At 34.1% G+C, this 27,143-nt stretch overlaps 1 protein-coding gene across 1 annotated transcript in view; it reads left to right on the plus strand.

The window, feature by feature from the left end:
- LOC144442625 (alkaline ceramidase 3-like) overlaps positions 1 to 17,063 on the plus strand; it is a 44,443-nt gene extending 27,380 nt beyond the window's left edge. Inside the window, exon 9 of the mRNA XM_078132005.1 lies at positions 16,979 to 17,063. Coding sequence (XP_077988131.1) covers positions 16,979 to 17,063 — 85 coding nt within the window. The remainder of the gene's footprint in view (positions 1 to 16,978) is intronic.
- The last annotated feature ends 10,080 nt before the right edge of the window (positions 17,064 to 27,143 follow it).

Below are 27,143 nucleotides of genomic sequence, written 5' to 3' on the forward strand. Positions count from 1 at the left end.
CATTACTGTACACATAAACAATTATCACAAGAAGTTCAGTATGCAGGCTTTGGGAATTTTTATATCGAATAAAAAGATGGATAGATTATGATAATATTATTTTTAATCAGTTGTTTAACAATGTCTTTGATAAAGAAACTAACTCTTAATAATGATTTTCTATACAGTTAGTACATATTATTTTTCAATCAATGGGTCACCATGACAATTCTTCCTGTTTAAATTCATGTGATAACTCCACAACATGTCAATCTCTCATATATGTAAAATAATTCCCAAGAAAATTAATTTTGACTGAAAATGATTATCTGAATATGAGAAACGTTCATCCTGTGAGTAATTTGAATACTGATTAGATTAAAGCAAAGTATAGTCTGAAGATTTCTAAAGGTATTAGACACAATGCTATCAGAAATGTTATGAAGGTACTTCAAGGTTTTTGAGATGCTGTGTAGTTGTGTAAAGAACAGACTAATCATCAATGACACATGATGATGCGAAGGTTGCTAAGTAACAGAACACATAACTTAGACACAGTATTTCATCATCAGATATGAAGTACAGGAGAGTGTCATTATAACTGAATGTTGCTAAGTAACAAAATATAAAATGTCAACAACAAGATATGGTGTGAAAGTACTTTAGGAATTGTGTCTATATGACAGTGAGATAGTGCAGTCGGTTGAATACAAAATGTAAAATTATTTCTGCTTGTTGCAAAGAGAGAGAAAGGACTACTTTTGTGAAAATTGAGTCTGTAGCAACATGTGAGCTTTGTAAATACTGTCTGCATGATGTCAGTAGAGAAAGGGGTATAGATACACAACTTTGTAAATTGTGTCTGTGTGATGCCAGTAGAGAAAAGGGATATAGATACATAACTTTGTAAATAGTGTCTGTATAATGCCAGTAGAGAAAAGGGGTATAGATACACAACTTTGTAAATACTGTCTGCAGGATGTCAGTAGAGAAAAGGGGTATAGATACACAACTTTGTAAATTGTGTCTGTGTGATGCCAGTAGAGAAAAGGGGTATAGATACACAACTTTGTAAATTATGTCTACATTGTGCCAGTAGAGAAAAGGGGTATAGATACACAACTTTGTAAATTGTGTCTACATTGTGCTACAGTGTAAAGGGTATAGATACACAACTTTGTAAATTGTGTCTACATTGTGCTACAGTGTAAAGGGTATAGATACACAACTTTGTAAATTGTGTCTACATTGGGCTACAGTGTAAAGGGTATAGATACACAACTTTGTAAATTATGTCTACATTGGGCTACAGTGTAAAGGGTATAGATACACAACTTTGTAAATTATGTCTACATTGGGCTACAGTGTAAAGGGTATAGATACACAACTTTGTAAATTGTGTCTACATTGTGCCAGTAGAGAAAGGGGTATAGATACACAACTTTGTAAATTGTGTCTACATTGTGCTACAGTGTAAAGGATATAGATACACAACTTTGTAAATTGTGTCTACATTGTGCTACAGTGTAAAGGGTATAGATACACAACTTTGTAAATAGTGTCTACATGATGTCAGTAGAGAAAAGGGGTATAGATACACAACTTTGTAAATTGTGTCTACATTGTGCTACAGTGTAAAGGGTATAGATACACAACTTTGTAAATTGTGTCTACATTGTGCTACAGTGTAAAGGGTATAGATACACAACTTTGTAAATTGTGTCTACATTGTGCCAGTAGAGAAAAGGGATATAGATACACAACTTTGTAAATAGTGTCTGCATTGTGCCAGTAGAGAAAAGGGATATAGATACACAACTTTGTAAATTGTGTCTACATTGTGCTACAGTGTAAAGGGTATAGATACACAACTTTGTAAATACTGTCTGCAGGATGTCAGTAGAGAAAAGGGGTATAGATACACAACTTTGTAAATTATGTCTACATTGTGCCAGTAGAGAAAAGGGGTATAGATACACAACTTTGTAAATAGTGTCTACATTGTGCCAGTAGAGAAAAGGGGTATAGATACATAACTTTGTAAATTGTGTCTACATTGTGCTACAGTGTAAAGGGTATAGATACACAACTTTGTAAATTATGTCTACAGGATGTCAGTAGAGAAAAGGGGTATAGATACACAACTTTGTAAATTGTGTCTACATTGTGCTACAGTGTAAAGGGTATAGATACACAACTTTGTAAATTATGTCTACATTGGGCTACAGTGTAAAGGGTATAGATACACAACTTTGTAAATTATGTCTACATTGTGCTACAGTGTAAAGGGTATAGATACACAACTTTGTAAATTATGTCTACATTGTGCCAGTAGAGAAAAGGGGTATATATACATAACTTTGTAAATAGTGTCTGCATGATGCCAGTAGAGAAAAGGGGTATAGATACACAACTTTGTAAATTGTGTCTGCATGATGTCAGTAGAGAAAAGGGATATAGATACACAACTTTGTAAATATTGTCTGCATGATGCCAGTAGAGAAAAGGGGTATAGATACATAACTTTGTAAATTGTGTCTACATTGTGCTACAGTGTAAAGGGTATAGATACACAACTTTGTAAATTGTGTCTACATTGTGCTACAGTGTAAAGGGTATAGATACACAACTTTGTAAATTGTGTCTACATTGGGCTACAGTGTAAAGGGTATAGATACACAACTTTGTAAATTATGTCTACATTGGGCTACAGTGTAAAGGGTATAGATACACAACTTTGTAAATTATGTCTACATTGGGCTACAGTGTAAAGGGTATAGATACACAACTTTGTAAATTGTGTCTACATTGTGCCAGTAGAGAAAGGGGTATAGATACACAACTTTGTAAATTGTGTCTACATTGTGCTACAGTGTAAAGGATATAGATACACAACTTTGTAAATTGTGTCTACATTGTGCTACAGTGTAAAGGGTATAGATACACAACTTTGTAAATAGTGTCTACATGATGTCAGTAGAGAAAAGGGGTATAGATACACAACTTTGTAAATTGTGTCTACATTGTGCTACAGTGTAAAGGGTATAGATACACAACTTTGTAAATTGTGTCTACATTGTGCTACAGTGTAAAGGGTATAGATACACAACTTTGTAAATTGTGTCTACATTGTGCCAGTAGAGAAAAGGGATATAGATACACAACTTTGTAAATAGTGTCTGCATTGTGCCAGTAGAGAAAAGGGATATAGATACACAACTTTGTAAATTGTGTCTACATTGTGCTACAGTGTAAAGGGTATAGATACACAACTTTGTAAATACTGTCTGCAGGATGTCAGTAGAGAAAAGGGGTATAGATACACAACTTTGTAAATTATGTCTACATTGTGCCAGTAGAGAAAAGGGGTATAGATACACAACTTTGTAAATAGTGTCTACATTGTGCCAGTAGAGAAAAGGGGTATAGATACATAACTTTGTAAATTGTGTCTACATTGTGCTACAGTGTAAAGGGTATAGATACACAACTTTGTAAATTATGTCTACAGGATGTCAGTAGAGAAAAGGGGTATAGATACACAACTTTGTAAATTGTGTCTACATTGTGCTACAGTGTAAAGGGTATAGATACACAACTTTGTAAATTATGTCTACATTGGGCTACAGTGTAAAGGGTATAGATACACAACTTTGTAAATTATGTCTACATTGTGCTACAGTGTAAAGGGTATAGATACACAACTTTGTAAATTATGTCTACATTGTGCCAGTAGAGAAAAGGGGTATATATACATAACTTTGTAAATAGTGTCTGCATGATGCCAGTAGAGAAAAGGGGTATAGATACACAACTTTGTAAATTGTGTCTGCATGATGTCAGTAGAGAAAAGGGATATAGATACACAACTTTGTAAATATTGTCTGCATGATGCCAGTAGAGAAAAGGGATATAGATACATAACTTTGTAAATTGTGTCTACATTGTGCTACAGTGTAAAGGGTATAGATACACAACTTTGTAAATTGTGTCTGTGTGATGCCAGTAGAGAAAAGGGGTATAGATACACAACTTTGTAAATACTGTCTGCATTGTGCCAGTAGAGAAAAGGGGTATAGATACACAACTTTGTAAATACTGTCTGTATGATGCCAGTAGAGAAAAGGGGTATAGTATAGATACACAACTTTGTAAATTGTGTCTACATTGTGCTACAGTGTAAAGGGTATAGATACACAACTTTGTAAATTGTGTCTACATGATGTCAGTAGAGAAAAGGGGTATAGATACATAACTTTGTAAATTATGTCTACATTGTGCCAGTAGAGAAAAGGGTATAGATACACAACTTTGTAAATTATGTCTACATTGGGCTACAGTGTAAAGGATATAGATACACAACTTTGTAAATTGTGTCTACATTGTGCTACAGTGTAAAGGGTATAGATACACAACTTTGTAAATTGTGTCTACATTGTGCTACAGTGTAAAGGGTATAGATACACAACTTTGTAAATTGTGTCTACATTGTGCCAGTAGAGAAAAGGGATATAGATACACAACTTTGTAAATTGTGTCTACATTGTGCTACAGTGTAAAGGGTATAGATACACAACTTTGTAAATTATGTCTGCATTGTGCTACAGTGTAAAGGGTATAGATACACAACTTTGTAAATTATGTCTACATTGGGCTACAGTGTAAAGGATATAGATACACAACTTTGTAAATAGTGTCTACATTGTGCCAGTAGAGAAAAGGGGTATATATACATAACTTTGTAAATAGTGTCTGCATGATGTCAGTAGAGAAAAGGGGTATAGATACACAACTTTGTAAATAGTGTCTACATTGTGCTACAGTGTAAAGGGTATAGATACACAACTTTGTAAATAGTGTCTGCATGATGTCAGTAGAGAAAAGGGGTATAGATACACAACTTTGTAAATTGTGTCTACATTGTGCTACAGTGTAAAGGGTATAGATACACAACTTTGTAAATTATGTCTACATTGGGCTACAGTGTAAAGGGTATAGATACACAACTTTGTAAATTATGTCTACATTGGGCTACAGTGTAAAGGGTATAGATACACAACTTTGTAAATAGTGTCTACATTGTGCTACAGTGTAAAGGGTATAGATACACAACTTTGTAAATTGTGTCTACATTGTGCTACAGTGTAAAGGGTATAGATACACAACTTTGTAAATTGTGTCTACATTGTGCTACAGTGTAAAGGGTATAGATACACAACTTTGTAAATTGTGTCTACATTGTGCTACAGTGTAAAGGGTATAGATACACAACTTTGTAAATTATGTCTGGATCATGCTACAGTGAAAAAGTGTATAATGTATTAATTGGTAATCACAGGAGTTAACATTAAAACAGGCAACAAATGAAGTGGACATCTGATGATTTTCATGTTCTTTTGGGACATACAGTTATATAAATTTAGCATACAGGTGTTTGGTAATGACTTTTGGGGGTGTGGCTACTTGAATCATTTTAAACTATTTAATTGTCAAGACAAACTGTTGATTGGAGGGCTAGGATAGGATGTACAACCAGATAACAATGTCAACAGTGTAGGCTATGATGTACAACCAGTTAACAATGTATCTCAACAGTGTAGGTTAGGAGGTACAACCAGCTAACAGTGTAGGCAAGGAGGTACAACCAACTAACATGTATCTCAACAGTGTAGGCAAGGAGGTACAACCAGCTAACAATGTATCTCAACAGTGTAGGCTAAGAGGTACAACCAGCTAACAATGTATCTCAACAGTGTAGGCTAGGAGGTACAACCAGCTAACAATGTATCTCAACAGTGTAGGCTAGGAGGTACAACCAACTAACAATTTATCTCAACAGTGTAGGCTAGGAGGTACAACCAGCTAACAATGTATCTCAACAGTGTAGGCTAAGAGGTACAACCAGCTAACAATGTATCTCAACAGTGTAGGCTAGGATCCGAGGTACAACCAACTAACATGTATCTCAACAGTGTAGGCTAGGAGGTACAACCAGCTAACAATGTATCTCAACAGTGTAGGCTAGGAGGTACAACCAGCTAACAATGTATCTCAACAGTGAAGGTTAGGAGGTACAACCAGCTAACAATGTATCTCAACAGTGTAGGCTAAGAGGTACAACCAGCTAACAATGTATCTCAACAGTGTAGGCTAAGAGGTACAACCAACTAACAATGTATCTCAACAGTGTAGGCTAAGAGGTACAACCAGCTAACAATGTATCTCAACAGTGTAGGCTAGGATCCGAGGTACAACCAGCTAACATGTATCTCAACAGTGTAGGCTAAGAGGTACAACCAACTAACAATGTATCTCAACAGTGTAGGCTAAGAGGTACAACCAGCTAACAATGTATCTCAACAGTGTAGGCTAGGAGGTACAACCAACTAACATGTATCTCAACAGTGTAGGCTAAGAGGTACAACCAGCTAACAATGTATCTCAACAGTGTAGGCTAAGAGGTACAACCAACTAACAATGTATCTCAACAGTGTAGGCTAAGAGGTACAACCAACTAACATGTATCTCAACAGTGTAGGCTAAGAGGTACAACCAGCTAACAATGTATCTCAACAGTGTAGGCTAAGAGGTACAACCAACTAACAATTTATCTCAACAATTGAGACTAACATCTTCACATGTTACATCTGAACACTGCTGTCTATATATATGGTTTATTGTGATTAGATATGATATCCAGAGAAACAAACTGACAATTATTTCTGGTCTATTACATCCTGTTCCTTGTTAAGATTAATTTTGGTCAACCCTATATAGGGCACGTCCAGGAGACATTGTAAATCAAACCCTGGGTTCTTGTTACAAATCATGTTTGAATTCATCTATACATTCCTTGAGTAATAACCATGAACAGTTCTTCCATGATCTGTTTAAGAGCCAATTACCAACTAACATGGATGGAATTTAGATTACAGCATTTGCAGGATGAGCATGTACTTTGGGTTAGATGAAATATAAACTTTTAGTAAAACTGTTTACAATGTTTTATGTTACAGCCATTACAGAATAAGCATGCACTTTGGGTTAGATGTGATAGCAAGTTTAGTGGGACCGGCCGCACTGTTTTATGTTACAGCCTTTACAGAATAAGCATGCACTTTGGGTTTTAATAATAGATGAGATATCAAGTTTAGCGGGACCGGCCACACTGTTTTATGTTACAGCCATTACAGAATAAGCATGCACTTTGGGTTTTAATAATAGATGAGATATCAAGTTTAGCGGGACCGGCCACTCTGTTTTATGTTACAGCCATTACAGAATAAGCATGCACTTTGGGTTAGATGAGATGTCAAGTTTAGCGCGACCGGCCGCACTGTTTTATGTTACAGCCATTACAGAATAAGCATGCACTTTGGGTTGGATGAGATAGCAAGTTTAGTGAAACTTGTTACAAGGTTCAATGTTAAGATAAATGCATACTGCTATCGTAACTACTAGACAAATGGTTAACTTGCTTATTTCTAAATGATCCTACAGCCCACACAGTGGTACGTTGAACTTCAACTTTGTTACATGACACCTTCAGTGGGCACAGTAGGGTTAAACACCACAATTAGAACAAATTATAAACAACTTTTCAAAAATCTGTGTAGTGTGTGATGACTGGGGACTTCCATTGTTTACACTATCTTGATTACAGGGTGATTATATCTGAAAAACAGAGGCACAGCTATCACCCACTTGTTTAGTCTACCCTATTGACCAATGCAAGTTTTAGTTTCTCTTTATCTTAGTTTTGCCTTCCATAATAGTAAGTCAACTGACTAAAACTGTATGCTTATCCTGTAACAGCTGTAAAGTTGAAGTCATTATGTCACATACAGGGAATTGTTAGATTAATTAGATTCACTGGCTAACTTTATTAAGTTACAATAAAGTTCAGTGACCTCTAGATGCAATTATATTATCAGTATTTGAATGGAATTCAAAGTCAAGCTATAACCTCAATTTCTGATCAAATTATGCTAATCCTCAGTTTCCTCTCTATAAAAGATAGAAATCTTCATTTTGGGTCAGAATAGTAAAAAAAAATCTGTTTTATTTTAAGTCACTACATAATAAGGGATAGAGGGAGCACTTCATTTTGGTGTGTAATTCTCGCTACCTGCAATACAATTCTACACATCACTGTGGAGTCAAATGGAACGAAGTCGCGCGACAACGCGTTCTAATGTCGACAACTACACTTCCGGTCGGCTATGCTAATACACAGGAATGTTTCTTTCCCATTTTCAGTTGTAGACATCTCTTATAATTTTGCTCTGGAAAGATACTGTACATATTTAAATTTCCCACCTCCATAATTATATGAGCTTAAAACTTGCGTTTATCTTATTTGTTACAAATTAAACTGTTTGGAAGAAACATTCACGTGTATTGACATAGGCGACCAGAAGTGTAGGTGTCGACAAATGCAAGCGCGGTCGCGAGACTGCATTCCATTTGACTCCTTAGCGATGCATAGAATTGTATTGCAGATAGCGAGAATTAGAAATTAATGTCTGTCATTGGTCCATGCAAACCTGCCATGTTGAATGTTGCATCATGGGAAATGTGATAATAAATACTAATAAATTAGTATTGTAAACAATGTTGATACAATGTTCGTAACCACAAATAATCAATTCATAGTCACCCTGACCCCTGTGGGAGGTGTATTCTATTGGTAGCTCCAGATTAGATAACCACTGATAGATTAACCACTGATAAACCCATAGTCCTTTGCATCTGAGCATGCTCAGTCTGGATTGCAAGTTCCTTATTAGGACACATTTGGGGTAGGAGAGCTCTTCATTTTGGTGAATCAAAAACATTTACTGCATGTGTCATTATTGTGTCAAATTGGCCAAGAAGACAGTAATGGATGCTGAGTTGTATATTTGACTATATATATATTATGAGTTTCTTGTCATATTCTTGTTCCTCTATCAGCCTGTGTAGTTGTCTACTGATAAGTTTGCCTTTGTAAGCTAGGTTATTATACTGGCTCAGTTTTTTGCTTATATGATCTTACTTTCATTTGTGAAAAACTAACATTTTTAGTGATACAATTCTCAAATCAACTATATTGCATTTATAGGTTCTCTGTTGTAATTACTTTTTCTCTCTCTTCTTGTTTTTTCAGAATTGATTTGAGATGCAAGTTCCTGAAATACAAAAATCAAATACAGGTAAGTTTAACTTTGCAATGATTGATGCTTATATTAATTTCAAAAATGAATATTCACGGACTCTGGGTTTATAATAACATACACCAAGTCTGTTGGTGAAAATTAATATTCATGGACTCTGGGTTCATTCTTAGTAATGAAATTTCTACTCACAGTCAAAAAGTTTCTTGAAAGAGAATCCCAAATTTTTGCTGACATTGTCAGGAGTTTCTACACCTATGCAACAACAGTGTGGGAGTGTGTACTATGTTAACTGTGAGGACTGTAACTTTGACTATATTCGTGAGACGGCTTGACCACTGGGTACTCGCCTAAAAGAAGATATCAGCAGTCATCAACTGTTATCAGCAGTAGGAGAACACCTGAAGAAGTCACAACATAATTGTGATATGAAGAATGTCAAAATCTTGGATAAGGAAGAACAACTTTACAGATGCAGATTGAAGGAAGCCATATTCACCAACGGAAGCCCACCCTAAACCAGGATGCAGGCATTGAGATCCCACCTGTTTCTCTCAAGCTCATTTCAAGTGTCTCTTCTGAAACATGTGACAATAGTTCATTATAGTACACCATGACAATGCTGATGAGATGACAGCAAAAATGTAAGATTCACTTTCAAGAAATGTTATGACATTATTGTCTGTTTGTTTGTCCCTCAGTCTCGCTATTTGTTTGAAGTGTTTCTCTGGATGAGTAGAAATTTCCATTACTATATTATCGGTATATTACTTTCCATCTTAAAGAATATTTATCAAATACATAAAGCATACATCATCCTTTGAAGATGATGTCTTTGTGTACATTATTCTCTGTTTGTCTGTTTGTCTGTCCCTCAATCTCACTATTTGTTTGAAGTGTTTCTCTGTATCATTAAAATCAATTGGATAGAATACTTTCCTCAGTCTTGCTATCTGTTTGAAGTGTTTCTCTGTATCATAAAAATCAATTGGATAGAATTACTTTGATTCAACAAAAGTAGTATGCCATGTGCAAGCTACTACTACATAGCTCTCCAACCTATCCACCTCCAGTCCCTTTCAACCATCATCTGGCAGCTGACCTGATCAACACACTATAGGGATCCTACTTCTATATCCGGTTTCATTCTGCCACCAGGTGCACCACGTTCATACCATTGTATGAATGTCACTGACCAGATCAGTACTGTCCTTTACCTAACACAAAAGTCCTTTATTAAAGTAAGGCAAATTTATCATTTAAGTTTTGAAACCATGCATGCATGTTATATAAAATTGTGACATTTTCATATGAAATCATGAATTTTTGCATTTTCCCATAAATCTTAGCCAAGTAGAATTATGTGCTATAATTTCATATAATGTATGACTTGACATAAAATAACAAATATAAAATGATATATTGCTTTACAGCTTTTCTTAACTTTACCATTCTGATTTGTGATACATGTATATCATTTTTTTGATTCTCTGTTAGTTTATATACATGTATCACCATGGCAGTTTACATAGTATTACTAGCAGGAGATTCAAATTAATGTGAGAATGCAAAGTGACAGTGTACAATCATTGTACCGTGATATTTAGAAATGAAACATAGAAAACCAAATTTGTATGACATATGGTATGTTCCAGTGGTATCAGTAACTAGCAGTATGCCATGGATCAGTCTTGGAATGTAAGATCATGACAAAATAAAGATTGTACCACTTTTATAAGTCATATTTAGAAATGAAACGTAGAAAACCAAATTTATATGACATGTGGTATGTTCCATTGTATCAATAAATGTCTCAAGTATTTCATATTTACGTCATAAACAGTGTGTATATTTTATTTTGTATTTATTTATTTTAATATCTGTTTAATGTATGGAACCGTAATTTCCTCTACGTAAGATAATAAAGTTTTCTTGTATCTTGTAAGTAACTATCAGTTTGCAATGGATGACAGTCTTAGAATGTAAAATGACACAAAAAATATATCTTACCACTTTTATAAGTCATGTTTAGAAATAAAACATAAAAAAAAAAAAAATTTGTATGACGTGTGTATGTCAGTAAGGATCCGTTGATATCAATAAATGTCTTAAGTAACTAGTAGTTTGCTATACATGACAATCTTGGAATGTAAAATGACAAAATAAAGATTTTACCACTTTTATATTTAGAAATAAAACATAGAAAACTAAATTTATATGACAGGTGGTATGTTTCATTGTACCAATAAATGTCTTAAGTAACTAGCAGTTTGCTATACATGTACATGACAATCTTGGAATGTAAAATGACGAAATAAAGATTTTACCACTTTTATATTTAGAAATAAAACATAGAAAACCAAATTTGTATGACAGGTGGTATGTTTCATTGGTACCAATAAATGTCTGAAGTAACTAGCAGTTTGCTATACATGACAGTCTTGGAATTTAAAATGATCACTTTTATATTTAGAAATGAAACACAGAAAACCAAATTTTTATGACAGGTGGTATGTTAATAAATGATTAGTACATATGTATCTTGTGTACATGGAACTATGTGTGTTGTGAATATAATGACATATGATATATTGGTCTTAGAATACAAAGTGACAAAGATCAGCATACCATTTTTATAAATGATACTTAGGAATATAACATAGTATTTGTATGACATGGGGTATGTTTGCTAATAATGTCTAGCAGTACATGTATGTGTACTGTGAATATAAGCCAATCAATCCTTAAGTACACGATGACACAAAATATAGATCTTATTGCCACCTTTATCAATGTTATTTAGAAATGTAAGACAGAAAACCCAATGGGGTTGTCGGTGGCCGAATGGTTAAACCACTTGCCTCTTACCGCTGCGGTCGGGGTTTGAACCCCATTCAGGGTTTGATTAAATTTACCACGCTGCAAATAAGAAGAATGTCGTTCAGTTTGACTGTACAGAACAATGCAGGTTTCCCCCGGGTGTTCTGGTTTCCTCCTGCATTAACACTGAATCCATGAGGGATGGCAAGTGTCTATATACTTACAAAAAGAACTATCCAGTATAAATAAAGATTATTATTGTCATTATTATGTGTATGACATGTTGCATATGAGTAATGGTCCATTGGTATCTATAAATAACTGCTGATGAAGTCCTTAGTGAAAGGATGAAAGCATTAGAGACAGTTTTTGGAAACTGTCTGTGAAAATTTTAAACTACATATCACTGTTTTTACTAAAGGTTAGGAATCCTGATAACAGAGAGGAGGAATTTTGTAAAATTGTCATAAATTACCATGATTTCATAATTTTGTTTATAGGGAACTCTGATAAAATACTAGTCTAGGTCCTGACATGGACCGTATTACATATTATGGGATAGAGATGAAGTAATATGTAATATGGTCCCTGTCAGGACCTAGACTAATATATATAAGTGGTTTATTTACCCAAGCATAAAATATGATTACAAAATAATGGTTACATAAAACAAGATAGAGAAGAGTAAATGGGGGAGTCAAGAAATAGCTTACAGCTAGTCTAGCCTGATCCCAGACATTGTACATTGCGATTGAAAACAATAAGAGGGTTCAGTCATTAAGGGGACTGAAAACACAACTGGGAGAAAAAAAAAATATATCACACATACCGGTACATATACATATACATATACATATACATTATACATATACATATACATTATACATATACATATACATATACATATACATATACATATACATTATACATATACATATACATATACATATACATATACATATACATATACATATACATTATACATATACATATACATATACATATACACATACACATACATATACATTATACATATACATATACATATACATATACATATACATTATACATATACATATACATATACATTATACATATACATGTACATATACATGTACATATACATATACATTATACATATACATATACATATACATATACATATACATGTACATATACATATACATGTACATATACATATACATATACATGTACACACAAAAATGAAATGAAATACTTACAATATAGGAGATGAAGGTAGATTTTAACTTTATTCAGAAGACTAATATGCAATATACTAATATACAGAGTGTAGTGACTACTAGTGTATACATGTACTGTAGACTTGATGTATACAGATGGTCAGGCAAAAGATATAATCAACAAATAAAAGTTGGTGTATATTATTTGATGTTGAAAATATACACTCCTTTATAGTTGACATTAAAACATGTATTGTAATATGACACCATTGGCAAGAGTTTGCATTTTATAGGAAAGATTTCTGTTAGAGCTGTAAGAGAAAACACACATCAGACTTTGTTAAACAGCTGTTTGAAATCAAGATGTTGAGACATACACGTACTCAAGAAATAAGAGTTGGTATAAAGTATGTTGTGAGTGTACAGACCTAGTTAAAACAAAAACTGTAATATGACACACACGTTGTGCAAGAGTTTTCTAGTTTGTAGGAAATATTTTAGGTCTCTAAAATTTAATGAAAATATACATGTACTGATGTAGATGTCAAACTTTTGTGAAACAGCTGTAAGAAATCAACTCGTAGGACATGTCCTCAATACAAGTCAAGGTTTCCTAGGGTCATAAGTTGTGTGAAGGTTGATGGTAAAACAATAACAGGTTGTGCTGAATCAGTAGATATCTGATTTTACATGAAGGTAGATGAAGTCATTGCCATGAAGTGACCTCAACACGGATTATGATGGAGAGCCTTGTCAGTGATTGCAATGCAATGACCTCATCACAGACTGCCTTGGAGGGCCATTTAACTGCAAGGCAGTGACCTGATCATAGACTGCCTTGGACTGCCATGTAACTACAAGGCAGTGACCACATCAAAGACTGCCTTGGACTGCCATGTAACTGCAAGGCAGTGACCTCAAAACAAACCATGTTGTAAGGGCATGTAATCGCAATGGTTTGATCTCATCATAGACTACATTGGAGGGCGATGTAATAGCTAGTATGCAGTAACTTGAACACAGACCATGCTAGCTGGCCTAGGCCTGTGATTGCAAGGTATTGAACTCAACATAGACCCATATTGGGGGCCCATGTAATTGCACTGGCAGTGACCTCAACACAGACTGTATTGGTGGGCCATGTAATTGTAACGGCAGTGACCCAAACAGACTTTGTTGGTGGGGTAATTGCAACACAGTGACCTCAGCACAGACCATGTTGGCAGGCCATGTAATTGCAACTTGCAGTGACCCAAACAGAGACCATTTTATGTCTATTTCATAGTTATTACAACATTGATGTATCATATTCCAATTTGACTATCACACTACAAGCTATATGCTATTATTAGATTCCCTAACTGAGATCATTCACAGATGGTCATGGCACCCTGCCAAGTCTCAGTGTTGGACATCTGCCTTCTGACTTTCAGTATTTTCAGCCTACTCTACATGTATCTCTCTACTTTGATTTCTCCATTCAGGGTATCCCTGTTGAGAATTCTCCCAGCTATGTACATTTGTAACTTCACAATCTGTGGTTTTTGTTTTTACATATTCAAGTTTTCACCAATATTTTGTCATTTTTTCAAACCAATCAGTTTGAAGGTGTAATTTTCAAACAACATTAATTTTTTGCCATTGATAGCAATGTAAGTGGTTTGACAGTAAAGAAAAAAACAACAGATCACAATGTACATGTTAGTCTGGGTACGTGGTCTAACCACAGTGAAGGTATAAATGGTAAGGATACTGTATAGGAAGTAGACTATGTACATGTAAACAGACTAGTAGGTTACATCATTACATGTACTGCAAACTATGGAAGGAATTAGAAAGTAGAAGAGGAGCCACAAGGATAAGATATTTTCCATTCTTTGTTGGGAATCAACTTTTTGTATAACTCTGCCAAACAGCTGTTTTTCTCCACCAAATTTTAATCATAAAAAAAAATTGTTTGGTTCCAATTACATTCAAGTTTATAATAGGTGGGGGTAGGTAGATGTTATATTTTATTTTATTATATATAGTTTTTCATGTGTCAGTGTCTAGTTCAAGTTTTTCAATGTTTTCCAAATTGTCTCTATGTTGTTTATTTCTTCTCATCAGATGTATAACCATTATAGATTGGAAGAACAGTTTTATTTTGTCTTTTTAAGTTGCTGTCAGTTTCCACAAGTTGATGTCAGTTTCCACAGCCACTATTACTGACGAGACTTCGTGATTTTCGCGATTTTATTATTATTTTTCTTGAATATGTAAAAAAAAACATTTACACTGACTTTGATCATCCTTCAGTGTCAGTGTTTTGAATAACAAAATTAATTTAAATAATATTTAGATGTTAAAGTAACTTCTCACTGACAGACTTGCAAAACAAACAAATTTGAATTCCTATCAGGAAGATATTTCATATACCCAGCTTGCAGGTCAAATTGATGAAAGTTTTCTTTTACATTGTATTCCCATAATGCAGTGTGGATTTTAATGACCTGTCTAAATATTGATATCTGTTGGGATTATGTCTCATTGTGGCCTAGAATCCAGGCGATGAGGATTTTGAATTTGTTTTCCCCAAACTTCCCATCCCTGGATTCTAGGGTAGTGTCTTTGCTATCCTGATGTTTATTTGAATAGTTTATTTGTATATTACAGTTTATGTATAGTCATGATTCCAATTTCCCATTGCAATGTTATGATAAAGCTATCATATTCTAATTGATGTATGTCCAGTCTCAATAGCCCTGAAGGAAATTATTGTCTCATACCAGCTATGGATTATTCCATAACATTAAGCTATTTCTTTGATTTTTTATGAATACTCATAATTTTTAGTATGTCAGAACATTTCTACAAAAGTTCTTGAAAAAAGTTTTTGGGATGGAGGGACTTGAAATACATGTACATCTATGTGAAAAGAAAATTTATAATTATCAGATATCTTTAATTTTTCAACAAAGCATGAAATATCTGAGTAATTTGCCAATGATGTTATCAACTTTTAGTATGTCTTATATTTTAAAAGTTATTTCAGGGATGTACATAAGGGCCGGTAGCCGACAAAATCAACCACCTACTACCAAATTTCTTAACGGCTGCTTTTTCACTTCTTTGTTACCTAATTTGTATGCATTGCTTGTTACTCATGAAGTAATTGGGTTAATTGTAAAGTGTACTCTATTTTTGCATAAATGCTAATCTCAACAGTGTGGGTGGCCATATTTTTCTCATTCAGAACACCCAAGCAATGCGTCCGCAAAAGTAGAAACATTTTTTCAGATGAAACACTCAGATATGCAAGACAGAAGTTAGAATAAATTGATTTATGATGTGAAGTGTTTGAATTGTGGCAATGATGTCACATCGTAACAGTAGGAATGTCAAATGTTTTGTAAATGTTTGGGCATAGCCGTATGTCACATTCAGATTAATGAAGAACATGTTGAAATAAATAAAAATTGACACCCCAGAATTCTCTTTATATCATGAATAACAGTTCTTTGTGACAGAAACGAAATCATATCCTTATTTCTCACATCATCATATCTGTTTTAATGAATGTGTTGATACAAGTTTAATAATAAATTACTTTAGGAGCTAAAATTGACTGTGAAATATTGTGTTATTATTGTAATATTACCCCCTATGTTATCTTTTTATGTTGAAATGAAATACATATAAACAGATTTTACAGAGGGTCTGGTCTAAAATAGACACCTACTGTATTTGGTGCATGTGTCATCATCAATTATATGTATCCACTAATCGTCATCCATTCATGTAACAAAACTAAATAACTGACATTTCTTGACTGTTTTACAGCTCTACTATATTCTACCCTGTATCAGAGTTGAAGGCAAACAAGTGTGAAGATATTCCAAAGGAGAGCATAGACAGAACAAGGTAGTTTTTGATGTGAATAGAGAATACTTGGTGTTAATAAAATCGAGGGGTACTGCCCTTCAAGTTAATGCAATATAGTTTGAAACTTAGAGGTTGATAGAATTTGTTATTCTGATGAGGATCAATGACCAGGATATATTGAAAGCTTTATACTGCAATATTCATTCATGTTTGCATGGTGTAAGTGACAGCAATGAGGAGCACCCACAATGATGAATCAATTTAAGAGTCAGATCAAAATCTCAATGCTTTTTTCTAAGTTGAACTTCTTGTGCCATTGTAATTCATTCTCTCTACCAAGCAGATGAATCAATTTGGACAGTCAAAAACCACTTAAGTTAGTCTAGATGCTGTCCATGGCTTCGTATCTCAAGATCTCTCTTCACCCGTACAACTCAAAGCCAGGAATAGCCTGTAGACTACATACCAATTATCCACATTGACAGTGTAGTAGCTTTGTGTTCATTTTACAGAGTTATCTGCAGTAGCTATACATTTTGTTAATACAGGACTTTCTAGGGATTGATTTTCTTTCCTGTCAACTTTTTATTCATTTTTCAAGAACAAAAATAAGTCCTTTTTACAGCTACTGTGTCAGTGCATTTTGCTATCAATAGAATTAGACCACATACATAAATAAGTGTACTTTTATACTAAGTCAAAAGAGTAGAATGTTAAATGTCATGTGAAATTCAGGGCAAGAAACTTTCCAAACTTTCAAACTGAAAACTTATCATATGTATATGGATCCTGGTTTGAATGTCTAAGTGTGTGTGTGTGTGTGTGTGTGTGTGTGTGTGTGTGTGTGTGTGTGTGTGTGTGTGCGTGTGCGTGTGTGTGCGCACGTGATAGTCTCACTTTGTATCTGTATCAGTGTATATCCAAGTGTCTCTATATCAATGTATTTCAGTGTGTCTGTATATCAGTGTATTTCAGTGTGTCTGTATATCGGTGTATTTCAGTGTGCCTGTATATCAGTGTATTTCAGTGTGTCTGTATATCGGTGTATTTCAGTGTGTCTGTATATCGGTGTATTTCAGTGTGTCTGTATATCGGTGTATTTCAGTGTGTCTGTATATCAGTGTATTTCAGTGTGCCTGTATCTGGCCAATGTGTCTCTGTATGTCTGCTTTGAAGTGGTAGAAAGTATTTGTATGTAAAGTGTAGGTAGAATATGTTAAACCTTACCTTTCTGTTGATGGGATATCTCTGTTTTCCTCTGTGTGTGTGTGTGTGTGTGTGTGTGTGTGTGTGTGTGTGTGTGTGTGTGTGTGTGTGTGTGCGTGCGTGCGTGCGTGCGTGTGTGTGTGTGTACGTACGTACGTACGTACGTACGTACGTACGTACGTACGTACATGTGCATGTACGTGTGTGGCAAATGCATGCATCGTTGGGTGGGTGGATAGGATGGATCATAGAGAGGGTCAGCCAAAACAAAAATAGTGATTTGAGGGTCTAGGGGTGTACTGGCACAAGCCTAATGGTACAAAGCTTTATAACATGTCACTAATCAATGCAATTGCTCTTCTGTTAAACATTTTATAAAATTATTTCCTTATTAAACATGTCAATATAACCAGATTTCTGTGTTGGGCTCTTCTAAGGTAAAAATTAGCCATCACATGCTCAAAGGTTGTACATGTAAGAATCAATGCAACTAAACTAGGCAACTAAATAAAAAATGTAAATGTAGTCTAAACCAGTCAGTGCAATTTAAATTTCTATGTAGAGAATCTTGTAGGATAAGAAAGATGATGACTTTGTTAAGAGTTTAACACATTGGTTGTCATGTAACTATAGACTAGTGTATTGCCAAGACCATCTCATATTTCCATTGAGAAATCTTGTATGTTTTATTTTATTTATATTTAATTACAAATTAAGACATTGTTTTGAAGTGTGTCTGATATTGAAGGGTATGTCTGGTAAACCTTGATTGATTATCACTTGTAGTGAAACAATGTTGCAATCATTCATGCAATTACTCCAGACTCATTACTAGGCACTAAGGTTCTCACTAAGTGATGTTTTTGAAGTTAAAAATTTACTTGATTAAATTATAATGATGATACACTTTAGACAAAACAGTGATCTTGGTTGTAACATTGAGAATGAAATACAACCAAATACTATAATTTCAAGGGATTTATGTTTCACTGAAAAAAGAAATTAGTCTGTTTGCCTTAACTTAATTTTCACTAATTTAGGAAGGTATACAATAATGAATGGTATCTATGAATGAAAGATACTTTCAAGGGATTTTATTTTTGTGGAAAACCACACCAACGGAAACTGTGAAAATAAATTCCAAGTGAAAATGTAGTATTTCCATAGACGTGCTCTCTCCAATGTCTATGGTATTTCACAGTAGATGAGTATAAACAAATGGTCTTACTTGAGGATGGTAGAAATGTGTTTTGTAACAAACGAGTGGACCGTGTCAGAGCATAGGTCTCCTTCATCAAGGTATTACAAACATCTTGTTACTTACCGGGTGGTGCAATGTAAACTACTTGGCATCACTCTATGACTTTTTTACATCATTAAGTTGCAACATTATATCACAAGTTTGCTGACATTTTTATTTAGCTTTCACATCTATAATTATTACTGTCATTTTTCACACTTGTATAATTTTTGGATTTGTATCGTGAAATTTTAATTATTTTGATGAGTGATCAAAAGAAGAATTGATGACTTGTTATCCAAAAATGGAGAATGAAGAGATTTTGATGTTTTCTTGATACATAATGTATGTAATTATAAAAATGAGTCACTACTCATTCTTACCTAATTTGGTAACAATGGGGTTGTAGTTGTTTTTATATTCCTTGGTTAACTTTATTTAATGTCACAAGTATTCTAAGATTATCAAAATTTCAACAAAAATATAATGATTTTTAACCAATGGTGAATCTGAAATATGTAGATGATATGATTTGCCAATGGGCATAAAGATTTTTTTTTTATTTTAGTTTTAACTTATATCGCTACTATAACCAATCTAGATTCCAAGTACCTATAGTATGAGAAATGTTTTCACAACAGAAATGGGTTGTCATAGATACAGAGAATATCTTCACATATACTGAAATATTATCAAATAGGATGATCCAGAAGAAAACCCCCCAAAAAACAAGAAATGGGAAACTCAAAACTGAGACATTGTAGCAAATAATATAAAAGTTCATTTACTACAATGTATAAATATATACAAGTGTGCTAGTGGTTCACTTGTATGTCATTAACAGATGTTTTTGTTCAGTCTTGAAGTTTTATGGATGTTTTGCTGTCTCATGTTTCACTGCAGTGGGTCCCTGTGCTCATTAATACACGCCACATTTGTGTAACATGTCTAAGGTCATGGCAAGAGATAAAGTTGAATTGTGATGATTTACACATTTGTATAAGAATGCTTGATAATCAGAAGTAAGAGAAAATCTCAATACACTAATTAAATGGAACCAAATTAATGTTAAGAAGATTTCTTGGATGTGTCCACACTTGGTATGTTGAATCACTTCTAAATCAAACCAAATTGAATCTCCTATCTCAAAGTTCACATTGTGGTATAACATAAATTTCTAAGCCCAATAAAACTAGTTTCAAGTTTAATCAATAAACTATTTGCAGTTTTCAGAGCTGTGCAAAGAAAAATCAATTTTTCATGGCTTGATTGACAAGTATAATGGACAGATTATTGATCTATGTTTAATAATCCATATTTATGAAATATTTTTAATTGATAGGAGTTTATTCAGTGATCTTAAAACTACAAAATCTATTTTATACAAAACAGTTGATAATTGTACTAATGAGTGATTCAGCTGTCTTTTTTATTGATTAAACTTCGACATCAATCAACCAATAACAGTAACTGGATTGGCTGTCTTGTAAGCTTGTTTTGACATTCGCAATTTTTTTATTAATTTTAGATTCAACAGACTTCCTCGTAACTGAATCTGTTCCACTTTGTATAATCAAATAATCCTAATAGCACTCAACCTAATGAATAACTATTAACGCACCATTTGACTTAAGGTTGTTGTATAGGCTATTTTTCATCCAATTCTTTATTGTACAAATATTGTTGTAACTTTGTTAAAAATAAAGATATTGACACCAAATTTTCTGAGTTTGTCCCTTTAATATTCATCATAGCATTAAAAACATTAAAGTAGAGTTTGTTTAAATTATGATGAAATTTGACACCTGTGTATATTATTATATCATATTTTTCATATTTTCCACTCTGTAATAGGCAATTTTGATTTTTTTTTAAATTTTTTTTTACAGTTGTGATCATAAATATACATGTCAAAATCTGTCTAGACAAAATTTTGAAATTTTGATCCAAAATGCTTCAAATTAATTGTCAAAAAGGCAAATTTTGTTGTATGCGTACCCCATTTTCAACAAAGTAGTGCCGAGTGCCTGTTTCACTAACAAAAAATCCCTCTAACCAGTTTCTCGTCCTTCATCTCAATTATCAAATAAAACAAACCCGAATTCCCTAGCATGTATAATAAGCTAGAACGAGTAAAATGAAGAAACGTTCTAAATGGTCAAAAAGGCAAAAAAATCCCATTTTTTGACAACTTCTCAACCATTTTGCGGTACTTGTAAAAACAATACTTGCGAACGCGTAAGTGATTCTGTCTCTTTGAACCCTCTAGAATGAATGAAAATCGTAATATGGCTTGAAAACAGGTTAACACTCTGATATATGGCCGCTTACATTGCTAATATGTAGCGTTTCGGTAATGCGATCAACTGTGTCAAGGCTAGGGGGACATCAACAAACTCATGCATATTGCGCATGCGTATCTTTGATTTCAATACGGAGCATACTGTCACTCAGTTACTTTCTACAGCGTGATATGAAAACTTTTAGCTGCCGTTGGACAACCCTCGAAGACTCACTACCATATTTGGCACACACTACCACGATGCCGAAAACGAAACTAGGTAAAAGACGTTCCAAACTTCGTTACGAGGCCTTGGCTGAGAATGGAGGGACAGTGTTTCCGTGTGATCATATCTAGTCATGACTCATGCTTGCAGACGTAACTTGTACGTGCGGGGTGACGGTAGATTATGAATATGACCTTGGAGGACAGACTAGAGTTTCGAATTACTCCCTCTGAAACTACGCACCGGACTACAGCAAATATTATGTATTTTACGCATTTTCAATAAAAATTACATAGAAAAAATTGTGTCTGCAGACAACCATAAATTTGTGTCTGCAGGCAACCATACGCATTCCATTAGCCAAAGAAGACAGAGCGAGTTTGCCTACAGTGTGAGCTCACACGTGTGAACGGCGCGGTACAAGCAAACATGAGGTCTATGAGTATGATGCAAATCGTCGTTCCTGAAATTGCCTGTTCGATAGTCCATGACGACTCAAATGTACAATGTGAGCAAAATTAAAATGTTTCAATGTTTCAGTTAGGTCCTCAGTGTAATATTGACGTGTGTTACGTATCATTCCCTGGGAAAATCATGATTTCCATCCGCAGATTGCTATAAATAAACACAGTTGCTTTGATTTGTTTATTGTTGTGTCTTTGATTACTTGATGTGTCGCCCATGTCGGCATGCAATCTGAAAATGGTTGTTTTATTCAGGAAAGCGACTCTTAAAATGTATCTAAGCCGTTCATAAAATGTTCAATATTTGTTGGCACTATCAGCTAGTCATGACATCGACTAACATCGTAGAGACATACTGGGATTATATTTACCGCTACGGAGACCAAACTTGGCTCGATCAATATTAACCGTACCGCATGCATTTGTTTTGAAATACATCGCTTGTGGTAATTGTATCGATGTGAACTCGTACTCGCACATGTGACACGGTGATGTTATATTATTAGCCTTTAAGTCTAGAAACGAATACGACGTGAATAGTAATACATGTAGTTTAGTTAAGATTGACTGCTTTCAGAGATGACACCGTGGCTTTTGGAAATAGAACAAGTTTAAATCAATCATAAAACAGCCTTCACCGAATTTTGAAAAACAAAACGTGGAAGGAAAATCATTTGACTTGAGATCGTGTACGTGTGTACATAATACATCGACGCCGTACTTCTGAACTTATGCTAAACTCGGAGTGTGGGCAATACTTCTGCGGGCACCTGATTCTGTCAGAAGCACATGCTCACGATGACAAAAAAATTGTCATCCATCAAACGTTTTTTTTTCGTCTTTAAATTTATAACAATTGACAAAAATGCCGACACTCAACGTTTTACAGTCAGGCATTTAAAATACTAAAACATCTTTACGGCAGACTCTCACACTCCCCGTGTGTGTGTTACTCAGGAATTTGTCGTAGAGGGCGCATCAGACTCCCCAGCAAAATGTCAATTACTCTTAGTTGGTCAAAGTTTGTGGCTGTGTTACTGCTTATTGACGGTATGCCCTTTGCTAGTTCCGACTCCAATGCGTCTATATAAATATGTATGAGTGGATTTACATAGTTTTATTGATAAATTCACCTGACGTCCTAGCCCACACAGATACCTTAAGTGGAATTGGGGTACTGTAAACACTGCTTTATCAACTTACCCTCTAAGTACTGTAAGCATTGCTCAATCAACTCACCCTCTAAGCAAATTAAGTGTCATTCTCTCAACTCACCCTCTAAGTGAATTAAGTGTCATTCTCTCAACTCACCCTCTAAGTGAATTAAGCGTTATTCTCTCAACTTACACTCTAAGCGAATTAAGTGTCATTCTCTCAACTCACCCTCTAAGCGAATTAAGCATCATTCTCTCAACTCACCCTCTAAGCGAATTAAGCGTTATTCTCTCAACTCACCCTCTAAGCGAATTAAGTGTCATTCTCTCAACTCAGCCTCTAAGCGAATTAAGCATCATTCTCTCAACTCACCCTCTAAGCGAATTAAGTGTCATTCTCTCAACTCACCCTCTAAGCGAATTAAGTGTCATTCTCTCAACTCAGCCTCTAAGCGAATTAAGCATCATTCTCTCAACTCACCCTCTAAGCGAATTAAGTGTCATTCTCTCAACTTACCCTCTAAGCGAATTAAGTGTCATTCTCTCAACTCACCCTCTAAGCGAATTAAGTGTCATTCTCTCAACTCAGCCTCTAAGCAAATTAAGCTTCATTCTCTCAACTCACCCTCTAAGTGAATTAAGTGTCATTCTCTCAACTCACCCTCTAAGTGAATTAAGTGTCATTCTCTCAACTCACACTCTAAGCGAATTAAGCATCATTCTCTCAACTCACCCTCTAAGCGAATTAAGTGTCATTCTCTCAACTCACCCTCTAAGCGAATTAAGTGTCATTCTCTCAACTTACCCTCTAAGTGAATTAAGTGTCATTCTCTCAACTTACCCTCTAAGCAAATTAAGCATCATTCTCTCAACTCACCCTCTAAGCAAATTAAGCGTCATTCTCTCAACTTACCCTCTAAGCGAATTAAGCGTTATTCTCTCAACCTACCCTCTAAGCAAATTAAGCATCATTCTCTCAACTCACCCTCTAAGCGAATTAAGCATCATTCTCTCAACTCACCCTCTAAGCGAATTAAGTGTCATTCTCTCAACTCACCCTCTAAGAGAATTAAGTGTCATTCTCTCAACTTACCCTCTAAGCAAATTAAGTGTCCTTCTCTCAACTTACCCTCTAAGTGAATTAAGTGTCATTCTCTCAACTTACCCTCTAAGCAAATTAAACATCATTCTCTCAACTTACCCTCTAAGCAAATTAAGTGTCATTCTACAAAAAAATCACAGTTCTTAAAATGTCTTAAAAATTCACAGAAAGAGAGAACAGCAATTATTATATATCCTGTTGTTGAAAGAATATTTATTTTTTGAAAATACAGCCGTTGATTAAGACAAATGAATATTGATGACAATTCTTGAAATTCAAATAAGTACTGTTGCAGTTACAAAATTGATTACTTTATGTGTTTTTAGCCATTTGTTTTTATTTTATTTATTCATCTCTGGTCAGAATTATTGCCTTTGACAATATTGTACAACAAACATCAACTTATATGTAGTGAAGCTCGGCCAAAAATAGGAATAACACACGTTTATAACACATACTTGACCTTAGTTGTATATCATAACTGTTAGATAAGGAACAAAACTGCAACTGTTTTTTTTTATGTTTATTAGAAATGAAATAACTACCTCAAAAATGAAAAACAAGATAATTTTATGGATTTTATTCATGCAACTCACAAATTATGCAAATAACCATAAATAACCCACTGTCTACATACAATGTAATATTATTTTCTGACTTACTGTGAAGTTCTTAACAAAAATTAGACTGGTTATAATTAATATTTTGGATTATCATTGTTGCTTGTTTTGTAATATTTGGTTTCAGTAAATTGTATGATCATACTGGGTACTTGGAATCTCTGATTAACAATACTATATACTTCCAATGATGTCATTTTAAGAATCTTGTATTTGAGTTCATATCATAGACATATTAAATAATTCATATATTTCTTCTGTTAATTTTATCATTTTTCTGTAAAAGTTAATTTGAATGTTTTGCTTTGTTTTGTCACAGACAATTCGTTGTCTGTGGTTTTGTTGTTTTTAATCATTTCACAAGAGTGAAATTATAGGAGATATAAAATTTATGAGTTATTAGTAAGTGTACACAGACAGCTACAAGTAGGTTTCATTTTTTCCATTCTTAGAACTGGTACAGCAAATGAAAGTAAGCTTTACTGGAACAAAAGTCAGAATGGATGCAATTGTTGCCGGTCTCTCTCTATCAGGTAGAGGGTGATTTACTAAAATTAAATATAAACAAGGACTACATGTACATGAAACACAGTGCACGTCCCTGTCATAATTTTGACAGACAACATTAAACCATGCATGATATCATCATTGTACACTTAGACTATGTGATGATAATACAATGTAGACATATTCAGCAATGTATATAAATCCACTCTGAAAGAGACAGACACAAGCAACAATTGTACTGCAATGTATATAAATCATCCACGGCAAAAGACAGAAACAAGCAAAAATTGTGTAATTACAATGTATATGAATCCCTCTCTGAAAGAGACAGACACATACAACAATTGTATTGCAAATTTGTATTTAAATCACCCACGGCAAGAGACAGACAAAGGCAATAATTGTATCTGTTTTGACGTTTGTTCCTTCACTGCTTATTATATTTCTTCTGTTGTATATTGTCATAGATAGATCAGGGTGCTTTAAGTGTCTGAGGCTAATTTGTTACATAAAGTTTCTATGTAAGGATGTTACATAAGAGCTGGTACAGTGAACAGTTAATATTTCATGACAGGTCATTTGTTTAATGTCAATGATATTAATCTTCTGAATAATAGGAATGAAGACAATATGGTTTATGGTCCCAAGAATCAATAGCACAGTAAAATATATTTGATATATCAGTTGTAAATTGGTCAAAACATGTTTAGTTGTTTCCAATTTACCATTCCAAAGTAACTATATTTTACCGTCCAATATTATTGATACACTAACAATGTGGTATATGATAAAGGGCATGCATATCTAGGTCAACTAAAAGCCTTTGCACCTGTTATGATAATATTATTTAAGTTCCAGGTGTGGTGAAATGAAATCCTCATGTAATGGTACACGGTCTTATTTTTGTGTTAATTCTTTCCACTTTTAATTAATTATAATTATTATTCAAGAGAAAATTAATATATGCAATCATTGAATAGTTATTTGAAACTTATTAAATGTTAAGTTGCACATTATAATTATTATGTATTGCAACATATCTTACAATCATATTTGCCATAGTAGTGTTTGTTAACTTTAAGCCTTTAGTTTTGTTGGAAGAGTATTGTTGTATTTCTATTGAGAATTGTGGTTACAAAAGTGGTGATTGTTTTTTGAAATTTAAATATGTTCCTGTGTTAGATTGTTAATATATTGAGAAATGTAAAATATTGAGAATAATAAAGTGTCTACGCATGATCTCGTACAATTTGTGTGTGATATTCATGTAAATTGTTAAAAGTTGGAGAAACTCACAAGTGAAGTGTACTTTGATATAGTTTT

The sequence above is a fragment of the Glandiceps talaboti genome, chromosome 11 (assembly GCF_964340395.1).
Source record: "Glandiceps talaboti chromosome 11, keGlaTala1.1, whole genome shotgun sequence".
Taxonomy (NCBI): Eukaryota; Metazoa; Hemichordata; class Enteropneusta; family Spengelidae; genus Glandiceps; species Glandiceps talaboti.